The sequence below is a fragment of the Haemaphysalis longicornis genome, unplaced genomic scaffold (genome assembly GCF_048455015.1).
Source record: "Haemaphysalis longicornis isolate Haplotype H1 unplaced genomic scaffold, Haemaphysalis longicornis Haplotype H1 scaffold_7, whole genome shotgun sequence".
Lineage (NCBI taxonomy): Eukaryota > Metazoa > Arthropoda > Arachnida > Ixodida > Ixodidae > Haemaphysalis > Haemaphysalis longicornis.
Window position 1 is genome coordinate 29,801,543 of NW_027526422.1, and position 20,435 is coordinate 29,821,977.

The 20,435-nt window shown below is 49.7% G+C and overlaps 1 protein-coding gene across 1 annotated transcript; it reads left to right on the forward strand.

The window, feature by feature from the left end:
• The first annotated feature begins 642 nt into the window (after window positions 1-642).
• Window positions 643-19,891, forward strand: LOC144146219 (Na(+)/dicarboxylate cotransporter 3-like). Its single transcript, XM_077678183.1, has 12 exons — window positions 643-751; window positions 1,469-1,573; window positions 3,546-3,695; window positions 5,287-5,402; window positions 7,929-8,068; window positions 10,940-11,066; window positions 11,572-11,694; window positions 11,829-11,948; window positions 13,339-13,398; window positions 14,392-14,484; window positions 17,834-18,017; window positions 19,877-19,891. Exons 1-12 carry the CDS (start codon window positions 650-652, stop codon window positions 19,889-19,891), a joined length of 1,335 nt encoding a protein of 444 aa, XP_077534309.1. The 5' UTR covers window positions 643-649.
• Window positions 19,892-20,435: the final 544 nt, after the last annotated feature.

Genomic DNA, 20,435 nt, shown 5'->3' on the forward strand with positions numbered 1-20,435 from the left:
AACGCTCATGTTGTCTGCGTGCGGCTCACCAACACTTTTGCAGGCATTAGGCGCCTCGGCGACGGCACCTTGTTCCTGGGGGGGTTTCAGGGTCTTTAGCCGGCACTACAGGCGGGATGCGCTCCGGCGGGACGACGCGAGCTGGTTCAGGGGGCGTCACCTCCTTCGCCAGCACCTCTACCTTGCCCCTTGCAGCCTCCTCTGCCTCCTCTGTATCCATGACGAACTCGGAGATCTTGTCAACCCCTCCTGGTCCTGCGACGTTTGTGTAGGTGCCAACGCATCCGCTCTCGTCGTGGCCGAAGCGGCGACAAAGAACACAGCGGGGCACCGTATACACTCGCGTCGAATGTGTCCGCTCCGGTGACAGCGGAGACAGAGAGGCGCACGCGCGGGCACCACGACCAGGGCTTGCTCGCCGGCGACCCGTACCTGGTGGGGGATGTCGTCCACGCTGACGCCCGACTTCAACTGTAGGGTGACCAGGCGCGTAGTCGAGAGCTGCACAGAGCAGCCTGGCACATGCCATCGGTCCCGGGTCACTTCCGTGACCTTGCCGTAAAGCCCCAGGGCGATTCGCACTTCGTCGTCGGGGACGTTGTGGAGCACCCAGTGGAGCTTTAACCGGATGTCCTGGTGACGGGGATCGATGACGAGGCAACGACGGCCCTTGACTTGGAGTTCCCCGGCGGCAGCAAGTTTCTCCGCCCCTTCGGGTTCTCAAAGTAACCGCCCACAAATGGTTCATCTGGTACGCTCCCAAGACGATAACCTCGGTGAACAGCTCCAGACGAACCAAAGTGTCGCAGAATTCTTCGACCTTGTACGGCCTGGCTCTCAAATCGGCGTGCAAGAAAATCGTATTAAGCACAGTTGGTCCGGACGGCAGTTGCGGCAGCACAACTTGATAATCCTGGGCGTTATCAATACCGGTTGACCTGCTAGCGCGGGCCGAAAGGCCCGGCAAAGCCGCTCCTTCAACGGAGCTCGCCATCCTGCGTCCGCACTGCGCAGTAGCTGGAAGCCGAATGCGCTGAAGGGACAGCTGCAAACACGGCTTTTTAGGGGAAAATTAACCCATAGAATCTCCGCGTAGCGTGCTTAGCCAATAAGAGGCGAATGCCGTCAGAAACAGAAACTTCTGACGGTAATTCTCCCGGTTGCCGGGATAATAGACACTACCAATCGCTTATGTGCGTTCTAGAGAAGCTTGTCGTACTAGTTCTTTTTTTAGCCTAAAATTCAGAAGGTTCAAGTCCATTCTCTGCCCACGATCTGGGCAGCGCAGGATAGGATTGTTTGGATGCCTGTGATAGAGGCTTTCCCAGTGGACATAGGTAGGCTGGCGATGCCGATGATGATGACGAGCCAGAAGCTGTGTTTCGCGTCATCTGCAGGCGCCGCCATGTTGCCTAGGCATGGCATGACATGCTTTAGCCAGAAAAATGTATGTTCACGATCTTTTCAGCCGGCCTGCTTGGCTTCCAAGACACTGGGGTTACATCTCTTCAGAGCTGCCCTGGTGGCAACTTCAGCTGCCCTAACGGTGGCTGCCAGCCTGGTCCATTCCGACGTGAGTACGCTGGGCTCTGCTGCCTCTGTGACTCTTAATATACCACAGCTTAATGAGATAAAAGAAGTGACTGTGGTGCCATGCCAGCATGTCAGGCGAGGGGTATGCATGTTCCCCTTTACTATAACGTTGAGGAGGTAGTTAAAGGGACACTGAAGGGAATTTGTCAAGCTCCCGTTTTTTCTTGCACTGCGTAGAGGGGCTCAAATTAACGCACTTTTCATCGTTTATCCGGTTGACAATCGGTAATTATTTTATAAAGCTCGAAAGAAGAAAACTACCATGCGCGGTCTGCGGCGGCCGCACCAACTAAACGCTGTGACGACGAGAGGAGATGCACCGTGATTGAACGATGCCCGCAATTAGCATTCAAACAAGTTTCGGTTTCGGTTCTGTAAAAAAACATGCTTGACATCCGACGGCATCGTTTGATGGGCATTCTAGACATCTCAGTAATCGTCATACCGCGCTTCTGCCACGTAGTCGACTGTAAAATGTCTAAGATAAGCCTCCCAGGACGGCCTGGAATCGTAACAATCACTAACCGAGGCCTACGCAGTGGATGAACGCCCTCCGCGTCACCGCAGACGCTCGAATGCCATGCGCTTTTCCCCCATATTTGGAGCTTGCCGCACTCATGCCTGTATCGTAAAAAGCGTGTTCGCACCAGGCCAAGGGTCTGCTGATTTTGGCCTGTGCCCACCGCCCGCAAGCAGTCGGTGCTTATGGCAACAGCACACCAACGAGAACTGGCTAGCGCTTCAGCGTCAGTCTGCGCGCGTTCTGGGAACTCGCTCGTGGAGCAGGGAACGTTCCGGACCAAAAATCGTGAAGTCAGTATAGAAAATATCGGCTGAAAACGAAAAAATGAGCTTAAAAAAAAACTGCCCTCGGGGATTCGAACTTGCGACTTGCCAAATATTATTCCTAGCGCTCGAGGCCACTCGGCCACGGGGCAGCACTGGCGACGGCGGAAATATAAGGTATATAATGTATAACCAGTTTACACTTTTATTTAGTTTAGCGTTTTAAGCAGCTTAGGTGACTATTTGTTGTATAGCGCTCGTGCAGTAAGCGCCCCCAAATTTACACAATATCTCACGTCTAGCAATTGCATTTCTTAGACGGAAAAGCGTCCCCAGATGCATAGTCGTGCTGCTGGCCGCTGAGCTTGTTCACCCAGCGCAAGACAGTGCTTACTCCTCCATAGTTTTACGCTGTACGGTAAACGTTTCAGATGATTTTATTTCTATATTGGCTTCGCTGGCTTCTCCCGCCTTCAAGTGGCCTTAGATTTTCCTACTAGCGTACCAGTCAACGAAGCGTCGCATGTGCGCTTGTGCTGCGCTTGTGTGGAGTGACCTGGACTTGGAGCTTGATACAGCGTACAAACTAGAGAAACGCACATTATTCCATTCACAAACATGCCGTGGCTTAGTTTCAACTGAGCGAACGAATTGCGACGACTTGTTGGCGGCCGGCGGACTAAACGCTGTACCATAAACGCTGGGTCGACTGACTCTGTCGGAAGGTCGGCGAGCAGTGCCGTAGCGAAGTCAAGCCAAGTCATCTCCTCCTGACGTCACACGAAAACGCCGCAATAAATGGGCGAGGATGTAGAGAGTAGGTCAACATTTTCGAATTGATTTTTCTACTAAATAAATTCGCGTAAACGCACTCAGAGTGGTCGAAACATGGCCTGTGGACTCCGGACTACAATTGTGTTAGTAATCCCGCAATGTTTACAAATCACTTCAGTGTCCCTTTTAGGGAAACTAGCGATTTTGCCGTTAGCGTGGGCTGTTCGGAACATGCTTTATGTGCTGCTTTGCCTACATTTGTTCGTCCTGGTCCCGGACTCTTCATCCCGATTTCACTCCCATCAGAAATACGGCAAGGGTTGAGCACATCTTGCGCCCTGGCTAGCTGGCTCGGTACCGAGAGTGTGAGCCGTGACGCATGCGCACTGCAGCCGCTCAAGTGCTGCTTCTTCCTGATATCGCTGGGTGCGCTGGTGCTGTGCGGTCCACTGCCCGCACCCGTGGCCGCCCTGTTTCCCGTGTTCGTGCTGCCTCTGATAGGACTCGCCGCCAGCGAAGAAGTCGCCAAGATCTACCTCGAGGTAAAGCCAGTGCGGAACGCAGTAACCATGCTTTTGTTGTTAACGTTTCAACAGGCTAGGCGCAGTTTGACGTCGATTGATCACGCTGATGACCCGCCGCTGGGAATCAGTGGCTGAGACATCCTGCTGCTAGCATGAAAACGTAGGTTCGACTATCGGCTCCTGCGGATGCTTTCTGAAAACAGCTGAAGTCCTGATCATCCATGTGTGCGTACCGGTGCCGGGCGCATGCCTGTTAAAAGGAACCCCATGGGGTCTCAAATTAATCTGGAATCCTCCACCGCATGTAGAACCTGTAAAAAACAAGCGTTAAATAAAAATATATATTTTAAAAGATGTTATGCGCTTTTCTTCCTGCGCATAGAAACGGCGTTGGAAGTGGAATTTAACACCTCGTAACTCAAAATAAAATCCCTTTTGTATCTGCACCTCCCCAGAGAACATTTCTCTTTGCGAGCCGGGTGTGTACAGCACCGTATCTTCTCACTCACCCGTCAAAGAGATGTGCTAATCTAGCTTTCAAAAACTCTCCGCGCCATGATTCGCGCGAAAATAGGCACAGCCACAAACTATCATTGATCTTTATATTTGAGAGTAACCTAAAAATCGCTACTTGTGACAGGATAGTTGGCAATGAAAATAGGTACATCCCTGTGCGCCACATCTGGGTGCTTGATTTGTCTTATTTTTAATACATACGCGAAATGGGCCATGTAACACGATGCAAAGATACCTTGCCCGTATTAGAAGTAACAAGCAATGCAATGTGGGACGAGGAAAACAAACAGGACAAAAATATGCCAAAGTTGAACGGTGGGGATTCTCAAGCACGTTTTGGGAACTCGCAGCGAGAACCAAAAGCCCCGCGTCCGCCTCATGTAGTTTTACTGTTGCGTTGAAATCTCGGCACCGGTAACCTGTGCGCAGTACGTAACGCGCAGCCACTCTGGCGGTTTGTAGTGAAGACGTCCACTATGTTTATGAGGTGTCTGGCCTCCAAACGTTTTCAATACGCAACTAGCAGGGCTGCCCATACGACTGCAGACGCACTGGCGGCGGCGCGTGCCCAGCGGCGCGCTTCCGCTGCGCAGTAGCCAAGTCTGACGCTGCGCCGGAGCCGCTTGATAGCCGTTTCGCGTGGCTCCTGGAGATCCGTGTTGCGCATGCGCGAGGAGCAGTGACTGGACTAGACTGGACCGGACTGGATTGGATTGGATTGGAAATCGTTTTAGTAGCAACAAGCATGATAATCAGCTAATCCTAGACAACCAGGAAACCTAAGAATAACCAGCTGAACCTCAGCTCACGATACGTATATCCTGGCATTTGCTAAGCCACTGCTATTTTTTTTAATGCGCTTCCCCAAATGGTGGCGTTTGTGTCGCCATGGCGATAACGCCACGCACCTCTTCAGGCGCAAACAAACTACCAGGTCAGATATAGAAACTGTACTTTGTTTATAATTCAAAGCGCAAAAACACAAAACAGAAGTAGACAACACGAACGCTTTGTTGCCTACTTCTTGTGTCTACGATTGCTGTTGTCTATCCTTTGTTCTCTAGTTGTGTACTGTACCCTGTCTCCTGCGCAGATGCCCCAGCTGAGCTTCTTGTCGGTGATGTTCGTGGTGATAGCGGCATCCAAGAACGGCGTGTACAATCGGCTGGCCCTACTGATTCTCTGCAACGTGGGCAGCAGCACTTCTGCGTAAGGCCTATGGCGTGATCTCACAGCAAGAGAGAGAAAGAGAGGGAAAAATCCAGCAGTTTAGCACGCTAAAAAAAGCATAGGGGAAGTAGTATGACCGTTTTAAAATTAATGTAATCGTTTCTGACATGTATGACATGGGAAAAAATGGCTCAGGTTTCTTCTAAGCCTATAGTTATCACGAGAGAAAGCAAAGACTATGCACACAGTGTTCCGTCAAAGATGGCCCGGGCTTGAGATATTGCAGCCTGTCATCAAGCTGTATATATACTGAATGGTTAAATTTATCCTTGAGGAACCAAGCGCCAGCACAGCAGCCGGCAAAGCAGCGCTTTCGTCTACGTGCATCGTGCGTCGTGCGTTTCTGTTTTCGTTCCTTGAAACTCAGCCAGCGCAGTGTTTTCAATGTCAGTCATTCAGTTGCGGTGAATAACCGCAGGAACAGACGGCTCAGCCGCAGCTAGGCGAAGACGAAAATCTATTTTACCCTCGCCTATTCACGCGGAACGGTGAAGCTCCGATCGAGCGAAACGATAAGAAAGGGGGAGCATGTGCGCCGGCGGCTGAAGGTCATTGCGATGTGATGAATGACCTTGAAAGATGTAGAGTAGCAGAGCTTTCGCTCTAAAAACACGCGCCAGGGTTGAGGACCATACCCAGAACTTTTAGGTTGCGCGTCAGAGGCCTTACCAGTTCAACTATACCGGTGGCGAATTCTCTGCCACTTCCTGTGGCGTTTATGTTAAAGCAAGGGTATCCTACCATTTGGGGTAGTGTATCCTACGCGGCGACGGCATCTTATGAGTGCTAACGTACGTAGTTTGTGAGCTAGGTAAAGGGGTTGCCAAGTATCTAAGCAAATGTCAAGTGGGAAGGGTGCAGCGCGGAATTTCGAGACATGAAATAAATCAGCTCCGCACTGGGCATATAATGGATCGATCTTGTTTTCCTATGGCCCGCTGACTACGAGGACGCACACTAAGGGACAAAGCCGTACTGGTATAGCTGAATTGATAAAGCATAGGATACCCGCCACGGTGGCTCAATGGCAAGGATGTTGTGCAGCTGAGCCCAAGGGCGCGGGTGCGATCTCGGCCGCTGCGGCTGTTTTTCTGATGAAAGCGAGAACACCTGTGTATCGAGGTTTCGGCGCACGTTAAAGATCCCCAGGTGGTCACGATTAGTCCGGATAATTTACTACGGCGCAATAAAACAGGAACGAAGAAGAAACACGTACGAACAGCACAGTGCCAAACTTCCAACTAGATTTTATTGAAAAAAAGATGCTGGCATGCTGTTTCTATACACAAAAAAAATAAACGATGAACATTGTAACGTCAAAGTGCACCACATTTCTAAAAAGGTTACTTCTTCATCTGACAGCTATATGGACGGAGTACTAACGCCGCTATCCTCTGCCTGCCTTACAGAATGAGCTTCAGGAATTTCGCGCTCAAGCTTTCCGCTTGCCCTCCTCAAAAACTTTGTACGACCTAACAGGGGGCAACACTTGCATCTTTTGCAGTGCCCAGAAAGGTGGCCACCCGCATTATTTGCAACTGTTCAGTTGTGCTCCCTCGCCCTCTCATTGAAACACCTTCCAGTTTGCCCTATGACCACTTTTTTGCAGCTCAGGGGAAATTCACACACTACAGCCATGCTCTACGGCCCTCCACTACGGCGCGCCTCGTAGCCCAGGCGCAGCTTCGGCGTGGTAATACCGCTCATCCGATCGGTACAGTATAGGACGCGTAATCCGAAGGTTGTGAGTTCAGATTCTCCGCTGTCAAACTTCACATCGACCAAATTTACTTTTATTGTGTAGTACGTACCACCAAATCAGCTGGGACACGGGTGGTAGCCCCCTGAAACGCCTCGTTAATCACTGACAAGCGTGTAAAAAAGCTCCGACGCAGACCGCGGTGCACCTGCCGGCGGATCGCGTAAACAGCCATGACGCGCCACGGCAGGGCTAGAGCGGCGGCGTGCGCGCGTTGGTCGGGGTAGAGCGGCGGCGTGCCCGACACAGCGCTCGCCGCCGCTGTGGCCCGGCCGTGGACGCGCCTGTGGCGCTCCAGCCGACGGGGGCTTCTGCCTCTGGCCAACCACGCAGCTGGAGAACCGGTCGAGCACTGCTGCGAACGCTTCACCCATGTGCTGCCCCGTGCCCGCGTAGAGCTTGCGCGCAGGCTTGCTCCCGAGCTGCTGACCGTCCGGCCACTCGCTGGACGGCTGCAACGTCACTTCAATTGCTGCGCTCTTCTCGATTTCGGTTTTTTTTTTAATCGCCGATTTTTTCTAATTTCTTGCGGCGTCCACGCGCGTTATTCAGCTGTTGTATTTTGCATCTTGCTTTCAGCAGACAAAACGAAAACAGTGTTTTTAGGAGGTCGAAATTTTGAGCGCAGTTCACCTTTAATGAACGAAAATGATGTTTTTAACGCGAAAAAAGCGAAAAACTAAATCCTCTACGCCTCCTATGGGCGTTCTCCTTAGCTGGGTTTCCTTGTGCTTTTTCCGCTGAAGGCTCCTGCTGCTAGTGATGGTGCCGGCGGTGCTGCTCTCCCTGGTGGTGGACCACTACCTCTCCTCCATGCTCCTGATGCCAATCGTGGACAGCCTCGTCGACGAGATCTTCACAGGCAGGGACAAGGAGGCAAAGCCTGGTGCGGCTGGAAAGGGCTTTTTTGAAGAACATGTTCTCCCATTTACCATCACCTCCTTTTGATTTCGTCCATGCTGGGGCCAGGCAGATACCACATTTTCAAGAAATTTCTAAATTTGATCAGTATTCATTGGACACGTGAGCTGTGCCTCGTGAACCCTCTATTTCGAAGGCTACGTTTAAGACGCAGTACTGTCACCATGACGTCACGGACTCGCAAATTTTCGATTCTATGCCCGCGCTCCTTTCTTCCCGTTCAATGGGAGCAATAAACGTTTTTTCCTCCTCCTCCTATGCAGGAAGCTAACGCAAGTGTTGCAAAACTGTGACGTCATAACAGCAAGTGGTGTCATTATTATAACTTCAATATCACTTTTCTTGTACAGCGCGGTGTAGCAGCAGTGATGACAAACCGATGGACAAGGCAAACAAAATAATACTGAAGCGACAACAGGATGCTCGAAACTATGTGTAAAATAGACACTAGGAGAATACGCGCGCTGACTGACGACAGTCGGAATAGGTGGTATTCATTGAAAAGCTTAGCTGACAATTTCTTTGCTTGGCAACACTGCAAACGGCCACAGACATGGCCGATGCGCCATGGACATGGCACGGCTTGTGCCACCGCGCCCGAACGCCGCAGAAAAAAAAACACCGGCGTGCGTTGTCTGCTCCGTTTCAACACGATTCTCAACGGTTGTGCCAACAGAGATGTTATTAATCGCACTCACAATGGACTCGAGGCGTTACTTTGCGTTAGGTGAGGTAGAGTTTGGAACGTCCAACACAGTCATGTGTTTAGCACGGACAAGTACCGCCATCCCGCGGAGCCCGACGTAACCAGTGGCGGTGCACACCTATGGTTTCCTGCATGCGCGCCTCGCCTGGGAATACAAGCTATAGGCAGAGAGTACATTTTGAGGCAACCGTCGCTCAAGGAATGTTCATTTCCTGCAAGAAATTTTGGTGTAAAATCACAAACACCTATCCAGTCTAAATCCTGCATGCGACGCCCAAGCTCGGCAAAACCCGAAATACGGATCAGAGATGCGGAACGTGCATAGCGTGCAGCGCCTTCAAAGCTATTTTTATATCAGCGTATCGTCTCAAACGAACATGAAGGCAAAAAACATGCTTGGTAAATTACTCGCATTTTCACGTGAAAATAAATGACTTGCCATGTTTAGCGCCAACTTGACAAGCGACATTATATTAAAACGAATTAACAAGTGGCGCATCACCAGTCCCTTTGTCGCACTGCCCTTATGACGTCACGGGGCTAGTTTGTGCGACTGATGGCCGTCGACAAAGGTGACCGAGAAACACTATTGGGAGATTGAACTGTTGTAATACATCGCCGCTTGAATGCTTGAATGATATTAGCACTCTGATTTCTCCGTTTTTAGGGGCGAAGCCCCTTAGGGACTGACTATTGGCGTCTCCTGTCGTCGTCGTCGTAATCGTCGTATCAAGTAGTCACGGTACTAAAACACCGGGAAACTCGTTTACGCCTCGCGCTAGAACGTAACGCGTACTAAAAAAAACCTCGGGACACCCGTTTACGCCTCGCGCTGGAGCGCCTCGTGACGCGTACTAAAAAAAAAAACGCCGGGACACTCATTTACGCCTCGCGTTAGAGAGTTTCGCCCTTCAAAGTCACGATGCTTTTACAGCTAGCTGCATACCTCTATCCACAACGGTTTCGTCTCCGTGGGCAAAAACGCTTAAGGCGCCAAGAATACACTTACAAACTGCTTGCTTCGCCCCTCTTCAGGTTTCACGTTAAGGGAGATGGCTCGGGATTTTTTTTTTTTTTCTCTTTTTCTTTTGAAGCAACGTGTACGTCCCCAGGGGCCGAAGTGGAGTTCGGCAGCCGGGGAAGTTAACGAGCATTCAGTGCTCAGGCAGGACAGAAAAAGATCCCATGTACAACAACAGTGAATGAAGCTGAATCTTGATTGATTGATTGATTGATTGATTGATTGATTGATTGATTGATTGATTGTAGGGCTTAACGCGCCAACGCAGCGCAGGCGATGAGGCACGCCGTAGTGGAGGGCTCCGGATTAATTTCGGATTAATCCGGATTAACGTGCGCCGGATTAACGTTAATCCGGATTAACGTGCGCCGAAATCTCGTACACACGGGCGTTTTTGCTTTTCGCCTCGATCAGAAAAGCGGCCGCCGCGGCCGGGAATCGAACCCGCGTCCTCGCGCAGAATCTCAATCAAGCTGAATATCTCAATCAAGGTCTAAATCGTGCGGAATCAATCGTGCAGAATCTCAATCAAGGTCAAATTCTTTCAAATAACACGAGGGTGTCTGTTGTCGTTGTGGTACCTTTAATTTGGCTTCGATGTCTATCATACTGGACAGTCGGTTGCCTCCTAATCTGCAGGCAAGAATCAAACCTTTTCATCCGAAGTGCGCACCCCGTTCCCTTCGCCGAAACTGACATCTAGGCAGAGCTGCAAGGAAACAAGCGCTCGTTTTCGGTCCCGGTTGCTTCAACAATTATGTGAGAGGTCCGCGCTTATCTCAGTGCCCGTTCTAACATCGGAGTCTTGAAAGACACGTTTCCGCACGCATTTTCCCACTCTGAAGAAGGCTGCTGGACCGATTTTGGAGATGTAAAAAACGAGCGCGGAAACGATCCGTTCTCCGCACGCATGTTTCGCCCTTTGAATCATTTGTTATACAGAACCCATTTCCCTGTGTTTGCTTTGACCTTATCTCACCTCAACTCGCCCCCTCAATTCTCTTTTTCCCTATCTGTACCATTACCATTACCATTACTGTTACCGTTACCTTTACTGGTACCATTACTACTGTGCCCTGAACCATCCCCTATACTCGTTCCGTTTCCAGAGCCAGGAGACAGGCGCCCCAAACGGACGAACTTGTTCAGCCCGCCCACTCAACTCGTCCTGCAGGAGTCCAGCCCCCAGCCTCACACGCCCTTCAAGAGCGCGCACATCGACAAGTCCGAAAACACGTGAGTGTCGGCGGTACTCGGTTGCACGACAGTAACACAGTAACAGACCGGAATTTCTTCCGTGCCGGGATAGCCTCCAAAGGAATGAGGGCGCAAAAGGGAAGGCGTGTCCTCGAAAGACGCATGCCGTATACTGACACCCCACAATGGCTCAAAATCATGCCGGGCGTCTGCAGGCAAGAAGCAGACAGAATCCGCTTTGCAAATGCTTCGTAGCTCTCAATGTAATGTAGACATATTGGAAAAAATCATGTTGCAATGGGACGCTAAAACAACTTTATCGTTACGCCGAACATTGTCATCCTTTCCGATCCTACAAATTCACTTTTCGAGCACCCCTAGTATACTTCTAATCGAGCAACTATGCAAAGTTTTCCCTTAACCCAAGTAATACCATGTAAATCGGAGTTGCATTCTATGTTTATATCTCCTTCCCCTAAACGCACAAGGGGTGATAAGAGCAACGGGTGATTGCATAGCTAATGTGGCGGTTGTCACCACGCAGCGAGGACAAGAATCGTCTTCGCCGGGCACTGTTCCTTGGCTTGGTGTACGGTTCCATCATAGGCTGCACAGCGACACCAGAGAGCGCTGTGCCGAGCAAAAATCTCGTGGAGTTTCTAGACGAGTAAGCATGACTTGGCCCGCACTTCCTTCTAGCGCTAAGTGGCCGAACACGCGGACGAGAGCGTCCGGAAAACCGGTACACCGTACCCGAACGTAGCACGGCTGTGGCAATTTGCACCCATGCATCTCCCACAGGACGTACCCGCTGCAGCACGCGGTGACTTTCTCGTCCTGGGTGATCTACTCGCTTCCCGGAATGATTGCCTGCTGCGGCGTCCTCTGGTGGTATCTCTCTCGGCACGCTCTGCCCGCTACGTGAGTCACGCTGCTACGTTTGCAGTTTTCGCGCCCGTGTGGAACGAAACTCGGCGTGTGGGACGAAACCTCGGGGACTTGTGTTCAGCGAATAAAAAACTCATAAAAAAAATAATGGAACAGGTCTGTCCTCCATACCTTCATATGCCTTATATTGCCCCTGGAAAAACGATTTTCTAGCAATTCTTTGGTGTTTAGAGGTAAGGCCGATCTTTAAAAAGTCGGTGCTAGCTTTGTTTTTGGTAAGTTGGCTTTCCAACATTGTGCGTTACGCAGTGAAACATGGCAATCTACGGAGGCAGTATGGTTACAGCCCCACTTTATACTCCTCTCCACTTCATCGCCACCACCCCTTTCCCTAGTCATGTATACTGATCGCCACGCGCGACGTCTATTAAAGACGATAGTCTTTCTTGGGGATACTTCCAAGAACAAATTTTGGTCGGTCTGTCTGTCTGTCTGTCTGCCTGTCTGTCCGTCCGTGACTCGATTCAGCCACCGGGCCAAAGTGAAAAAAACTGCGCAATAGTCTTATACACCCACAGCCAAATCTAAACGTCTGAGTCTGGTGTTAATATTCATGCTTGTCAACATTGTTGAACAAGAACAAGACAATATGCAAATATAAGGCAGAAAATCAAAATGTAAGTGATATTTGCAGCGTTCCTTTATTAAAAATTCACGGATGGTTGGCTTTTGCGTTAGCAAATAGAACGCCGCATCAACTGCAGAAAACGGTACCTGCTGTTTCCCGCTCCACCTCCTGGCGGCATTTAAGAAATCAAACGGCAATAGCAACGAAAGGTTCCCCTAGATAAATTCCACGTTCCGCTTGGAACGCTCGTGGAGTAACGCAACGCGGTTCAGGGGCTGATGTCTAATTACCTGGTGATGGGTTGACCCGTGGTCATGACGTCCGGCGCCCCAAGCGGAGGCCGACCATTGCACTGCGTTAGCTGAAGCTTGCCACTACCCCAAATATGTGCAGACGGGGCGGGTAATTTGAATATCCGGGTCTGGGCTGGATGTCCGGAGGAGGGATTGGGGAGTGGAAAAAATCTAGGGTGTGTTGGCATGCTCTAATATATGGTATAGCAAGCCAGGTTGTGGACAGTGAGTACGAAGGGGTTGCTGTCAGTTCTGTAGCCGACTATCACGACACGGAGTTAGACATATTTTCTCTACCTGCTAAAACACCACGTTTGCATTATGGTGTGCGTTAAAACATGCCCAGAATTTGAGGGGAAAGAAGTGGCAACAAGGCACTAAAGCCGGGGCACACGCTTTTCTTGCGAATTTGGAGGAGCTAATAATTTTATGATGCTATCCTGTACCTCTACATCGTACACGGTACTACGGTTCGTAAGTCGAACCAAAACTCTTGGTGCAGGCTGCACGAGATACGGCGAGACGCCTACCGCGTCAAGTATCGCCACCTGGGCCCCATAAGGTTCGTCCTCACATTCATTTGGCACGCCGTAGAATAAGCGACCACTTACAGCCGATTTGATCGACCAGTTTAGGGGAATACCAAAGTGTATCTCTAAGTTCCTGCGAAAGGAAAGTTTGGCATCCAGCTGCGATGCAACCGTACGGCTACAAAGGGAAGCTGCACAGCTAGCTTTCTCAGAAACTTAGCTGATGAGAAAAAATACGTCCTGAACAAGGACGAATTTTTGAATTTTTCTTCAACTGCCACGTTTCTGAAAAAGCTGTATTGCTCCAATTTGTAGCCGTGCGCCTGCATTTCAAGTGGATGCCATACATCCCCTACACATTTTTTGTGTGCTAAGACACCGGTGTCCCCACAATTCGTGTATGCGGTTACTTGCTGCACCTCTATTGCCCGAGGATAAAGTGACGCTTCTAGTAGAGAACCCATACAGTGCATCACAAGCAAGGCGGGAAAGGTGCGATTTTCAGCGCTTAAACGTCTACGTTTGTTCCTTTGATCGTAGCAGCCCGCGAGTAAAGACTATGGCGCCAAGTTTGTGCCTGCAAGCCCCAAACAAAGCCTTATTGAAATGAATGGGTCCTTGAGTGGATTCACCATCCCCTTTCCCCTTCTTTATAGAACTATATTTACATTCATCTGCGGCCACCTCATTTGTTCTTGTTTTAAACTCGAGAACCTAGAGTGGGTATACCGAGCCTCTGTGGCTACTCCGAAAGTGTTTCGCGCCACAAATTCCATCAACGTTCAAGCGTCGTGCATCTTTGCGGGCAAGTCGTCTATACTCCAATTAGCACTCACAGCTGTCATCTGCCAGAAAAACCCCGACGTGCTATTATCCGTTCCTACGCCATGAAAAGGTTTCTAGCTTTTCAGTGTTATCCACAGCTCGCAGCTCCGTGTCTTGTCCATAAGCGAGCTTTCTGGGCTCCGCGAAGAATTCGTTTTCGCAGCGGAACGACCTGGAACTGCTGTTTTGTTCTCTTGTAGGTTCTGTGAGACTGCCGTACTCCTCGTGACTTGCGGCACGCTGATCTCTCATTGGGCCACCGGTGGTTGGTATGAACTGCTACACAATCCCAAGTAGGTCATGTTACACTTGCTCAAGTACAGCCACAATGGATTGTCGCGGAAGGAATATGGAGTGCGCTTGTCATTTTTAATGCATCATTAAGCCACATAACATACCCTAGGGAGCTTTAACACCACATAAACGTGGGAACGAACAGAGACGGAAAGTTATAAGGCAGTTTCCGCTGTTTGTGTACGTGATGAAACATATTCAAGCTTGATACCAAAAACTTAATTATTACTTGTTTTGAAAATTTAAATATCCTGTACTGAAACGAGCATTTGTCGTGAACAATTACCCAACTTGTTTACACATTGGTTTTGTAAGCGTTTTAATGAAGAAGATCACGTACCTCGCTCAAATCTGCTAAACGCATTTGATTCGTCCAGATCGCAGAATAGTTCATTCGGGCGCGGGTTCGATTCCCGGCCGCGGCGGCCGCTTTTCTGATGGAGGTGAAAAGCGAAAACGCCCGCGTGTTCGAGATTTCGGCACACGTTAAAGATCCCCGGGTGGTCGAAACTAATCCGGAGCCCTCCACTACGGCGCGCCTCGTCGCCTGCGTTGCGTCGGCGCGTTAAACCCCTCAATCAATTCAAAACAGTACATTCGCTTGGGGATCAATATAACCACTGGCGTATTAATAACGTGTTTCTTTACAGGACGCAGTTTAAGGTCAAAGGAGTGTAATATACATTTCCAGAGGTAACGTCCGGCTTACCCTAGCAATCGGTTCTTGGCCGCATCTGATTTCGAAACTATGACAATGACTTAAAGCGTGGAAATTGGACCAGTTGGTGTAAACGCATGGTTTGGCTTCGGTAACAAAGATTGGGCATCAAAGTAAAACCTACAAGCAACGGAGCTGATACCGCCTTAATTCCCGAGGAAATATGCACTTAGACAGGTTCCCTAACGTCAGGGGACACTAAAGCAATAATGCGCCCAGAAGGCGCAGCGCCTATTCATCGCCTGCTCCATATCAGCGGATGAATCACTGGAAAGAAAGTGGAGCTTTGAACTCGAGATTGTGACAAGTTATGAAGTACTTCTGTCCCACAAGTTGATATCACTTTTAACACTAAAGTGTTTAATGCCTGGATACACCAAGATTTCACTGACGTCATATCCGTCACGGAAATGACGCCAGTACATCGAAGCAAGGGGCCCGTAAAGGGTGCACCTCTGCGCACAGGGTCTTCTTGCGGGGGAAGCAACCTCTACAACTAAATTGTACGTTATACTTAGGATTGTTCGTTCTCGGGATTTATATTTTAACAGGAAAGTGTTTTATGCCGGGATGCACCAATATTTCACTGACGTCATATCCCTCACGGAAAGGACGCCAGTACACCTTTGCCGAAGCGACCAGCCAGCAGGACGTCGCTCGCCAAGCACACTCACAAGACAGCCGCCGACCTGCAAATCATGCTCATTTCGCTGCAAATTTCGCTGAACATTTCACTTTCATGTTTTACCGATTCCTATGACAGAGGAATTTAATCAGTGCACAGTTTTTTAATCAATGACAGACACTTGCGAGAGTTCGGGAAGCGCCGCGATAAAACGAGAGCGACGTTACGCCTGATTGAGGTACTCACAACACTTAGGCGAAGTGGCAGTTGGAACCAGTGCGGGGTGCTTACAAGATATTAATTTGCTGAATTCTAGAATTGGTTTGATAGGCGTCACGCTGATCTAACTGGCTCAAAAAATGTTTTTTTTCCTTTAATTCTCCACTATCGTTCCCGAGAGTGCAGAGAATGTACCGAAACGGCCTCCGTCTGTTGTGAACTCTCTTGTTACGATCGCACCTTTTTTTTTATCTTCAAACGTGCATGCACACATAGTGTCATAGAACGCCTTTATACCTGTTCAATATTCAGTGCAATAATAATGGCAACAATGTTTAGAGCAACATTCAGATTCAAATGTACATCTGATTAAAAAACGCGCTGTAGTGAAGGGCTTTACTTAGACCTTAACTTAGTAGGGGATTAACTTAGACCGCCGAAGTCTTTCACAAAGTAAATCAAAAAGATTGGCGGTTTAGCATCTTATCGCTTTGATGGAGGGGAAAAACGACAAATAACATGTGCTGAGATCTCGGCGCATATTAAATATCCCCAGGTGTTCTACCTTCTTCAGCTCACGACGCGCCTTATGGCTGAGGAGTAGCATCGGCGCGTAGCCCCTCCACCCCGTGGGGGGAATATATATATTGTAACATGCCAAACTGTGGGATGACAGCATTGCCAAGAACGGACATGCCAACGGACATGCTAATACCCCGCGTGGGTACGTGCCGTGTGATGCGGCCCAATAGAGGACGACGAAGGAGCGCGTTAGCTAGCGGCTGGTGTGCTTGGTTTTTGGTCGCCATATTGCTAACCACCAACCGGTGCTCTCTGTCTGCTTCACCTGGCAAGCTGGGCACCTCGCCTAATAAATACTTTGCCCCTGCGTCTTCGTGAATACTTTCCTGCGTCCCTGTTTGACAGGAAGTAACAGTATAATATATACAGAGAGAGAGAGAGAGAGAGAGAGAGAGCCAGTCTCCGTAATAGGGAGCCGAACGCAAGACCTCATGCATGGCAGCATTATTGTTCTGCCATTACTGCAGTGTGACACGCTCACCTGTGAGCAGTGCGACACAAACTGCGCAGTCAAATGTCGCGCTGTCGAAACGCGTTCAGCTGTAACGCAGGAAAGCTAAGTTTCGTAGTATTTGGGAATGGTCTGGGTTACGGTTTGGATATTTTATTCATTTATTCAAAAACAACACGAGTCATTCCATTCTGTGAAAGTTATATGACCAGCGGAGCTTTTCAATAAAGCACACGACGTAATTATGACAGAATTTAGGTGAAAGGTAAGAGCAAATGTTAATTCCCTTGAGCGTTGACGGTAGCCATCCGTAAAAAACACACGCGCGCGCATGCACGCTCTCCCTCCCTCCCTCCCTCCCTCCCTCCCTCCCTCCCTCCCTCTCTCTGTCTCTCTCTGTCTTCGACTACTGATATTGAAAATTATCCCTATCAATGATAACTAATCCATTCCAAGTGCATACATCCGAGTGATGAAACGTACAAGCTTGAGGTACAAAGTACGATTGAAATGGCGCGCGACTTTGGTGGCTACCACGTGCTAACAGCACAGATACCGGGACTTTCATTTTCCAGCGCCTCGCCTCGGGAGTTTTTCTTTGGGGAAATTAAAGCTCCACTTCATAAACTTTGTACCGTGTGGAACATTGCGTAAGGTGTGAACAATGAATAAAATTTCAAAAACGCACATCATCCGAGCTAAGATGCAAACGCGGCGTGTTCTGTCTCGCGTTCTGTCTCGCGTGTTCTGCAGGCCCCTGGTGCCTCGCACTGCGCTCCTGCTGGCCGTGGGCTCGCTGGTGTTCGTGGTGCCGGCGCACCCCTTGGAGGGCCTGGACAGCCCGCCGCTACTTTCTTGGTCTGCCTTCCGCGAATGGATGCCCTGGGGCTGCCTGCTGCTCTGTGGCGCCGGCATGGCCGTGTCGCACTTCGCTAAGGCACGTCCCGTCCGATTCAGTCAGCTACAGTATAAAGTTGTTTATCGAGCGACACATTCCATGCGAAAAGTATAAAGTCGTACTCCCGGATTGATATGCGGAAAAACGTTTAAGGGGACAGCCAATTGATATTTGTGGAGTGCATGCTTCCCCACCCCAAATGAAAGGACATCACTTGAGGGAGCCATGAAGACAAAATATAAGTTGGGTTTATTAGAAAGACATCTTAGTCCCGATAACAATGATACCAATATCAACACAATCTTCGAACAAATAACGGAGATATTAAAGAAAACGTGTGAAGCAGTCGCGACCCTCTAGCCAATTTCCCGCAACTTTTCTATGACGTCACGGAACCTTGTTTGTGCGATTGGCGGCCGCCTAACTGACCTGTCGCGACGACACATGACTGGACGTCTGTAATGGGGCATCTAGTTCCATTTGACCGTTTCACTTGAATGCTAACGTGCAGTTAACGCACTAAAAATTATGTTTTATTGTTGGCCCGTATGACGTCATTCTCGCTCACAACACGTCACTGTGGCGCAAAATTTGAAAGTTTTTAAATAATTCTTTTTTTTTCGTTAAAAAACATCTTTTGTTGCTGTAATGGAGCTGAGTGAGATACTGAATCCTAGTTCTTTCAAATTAAACGAAGTAGTATTTTCTCTTCATGGCTCCTTTAAGGTACCTTGGATTGAGATGGTTTTCCCAGTATATTGGGAAAACCACCTCAATCCAAGGCGCCTTAAAGGAGCCATCGTTCTAGGGCCCTATACCTAGAACGATGTTCGAAGGCGGCTGGCCACCATGGCAGTGGGCTGCGCGCATGGAGAAAAGAATGCTCAGGAGAGGCTCCTAGCATCTTAATGCATTGCAAAAAGTGAGGAGGAAGGGACGTCATTTTTCTTGAGCCCATAAACAGTGTTGCTATTTTTTTACGGCTGCGCCGCGGCTGCTAAATCTGGCTAACTGGCACGGACATTTTCTTACGGCGCTTTGAGTGTGGCTGCCTCGCTACGCTGGCAACAAAGCGCTGTCGCTACGGCGTGGTCATCATCCGCAATCTGTGCACTACAGCTGATTTAGCAGCGTTTCTTCTGCTGTCGTTTTCTTTGTGGTCTAATGTTCCTTCGAAGGCAACATCTAATGGTTAATAATTGGCGTCGTCGGTGAGCATAGTTGCCGTTCTCTTGCGGCGATATCTCGTCGATTCCGCCCAGTGGGGTCTGCCGGTAAGAACGTACGCGTTGGCAGCTTCGGCAAGTTTTGGAAACCCGGCAACCCGGCTCGCAACAGTGAGGCATCTTGCAGACCACTGCAGCCACTTACCCATGTGAAACAAAATTCTTCGCAGCTGAGACGCAGCGCACAAAGACTGTTGTGCTGTACCGACCCAAACACTCCTCCCGTCGTCTGGTTTCGCTTTCGCGAGCCTGCCGTACCGCTAAACTGTTAGCAAACCGGAAACATCAGAGTACAATGGGAAAGAGTTCTGGGCTCAGTGGGCTCATCGACATGGCGGGGGCGTCTTCGCAAACGTGACGTCAGGGCCTCTCCTAACCTTTTCTTTCCTCCATCGCTGCGTGGCACCATATATTAACTGTACGCGAGCTGGAAAGAGGTGTTTAAAAATTTGTCGCCAGCTAAAACAATAATGAAACGCAGCCTTGCATGTTCCTTTACGCGGTTTTTGAATCACGCATTGAAGCAGGAATAGAGTTCTTCACATGCGCACGGCCGGGCCAGAGCGGCGGGGCGCGCGCGTTTGTCAACACGGCGCGCGCCTCCGCTCTAGCCCGGCCGTGGCATGCGAACCGTAGTGTAGCGTGTAGACACTACGTGGCGCCACTTTTCAGGTTTCAAAAAGTTAAGCGTCAAATTAAAATTATTTCCGCTAATTTGTTTAGACATTGCTTGTGGTTACCTCAGTATATATAAAACGATGGGTTTCATGTAAGGGGGAGGGCACGCACTCCACAAAAAGCGGTCGGCTGTCCCTTTAAAGGAAGAGGCTTGCGGAAATGTGTTCCTTTCTTGGGAAAAAAATGTGTGTTCCAATCCCTGGCTGCACAAAAAACTGCGCGTTCCTCTGTGTATTTTCATCAAGGAAGAGAACAAATGCATGTCATTTCAACCCTCACCCGTGTGGATGTCTACTGGCGCAATGTACAGTCGTTGTCAAAATTTTCTAGGCCATGGCAAAAAGATGATAGGCCACAACAAAATCTGGCTCCAATTTACGCTGTGAGGGTGGTTGGACTGCGAAGCTGTAAACGACGCCCGCAACGATTGCCCATGCGACGTCACCTGAATTCACACACGTGGCTCTACAACGAGTGAAACCAGAAACTCTGGTAGCCGCCGTTATTTGGGTTTCGCGGGGGCGGAGTCCACGTAACCGAGTGACCGAACGCC

Coding starts and splice junctions, on each gene's coding strand:
- LOC144146219 (XM_077678183.1), top strand. CDS start 650: ATGACGAGGCAACGACGGCCCTTGACTTGGAGTTCCCCGGCGGCAGCA. Junction 752..1,468: donor GCCCACAAATGGTTCATCTG/GTACGCTCCCAA, acceptor CGATCTTTTCAG/CCGGCCTGCTTGGCTTCCAA. Junction 3,696..5,286: donor TCGCCAAGATCTACCTCGAG/GTAAAGCCAGTG, acceptor TCTCCTGCGCAG/ATGCCCCAGCTGAGCTTCTT.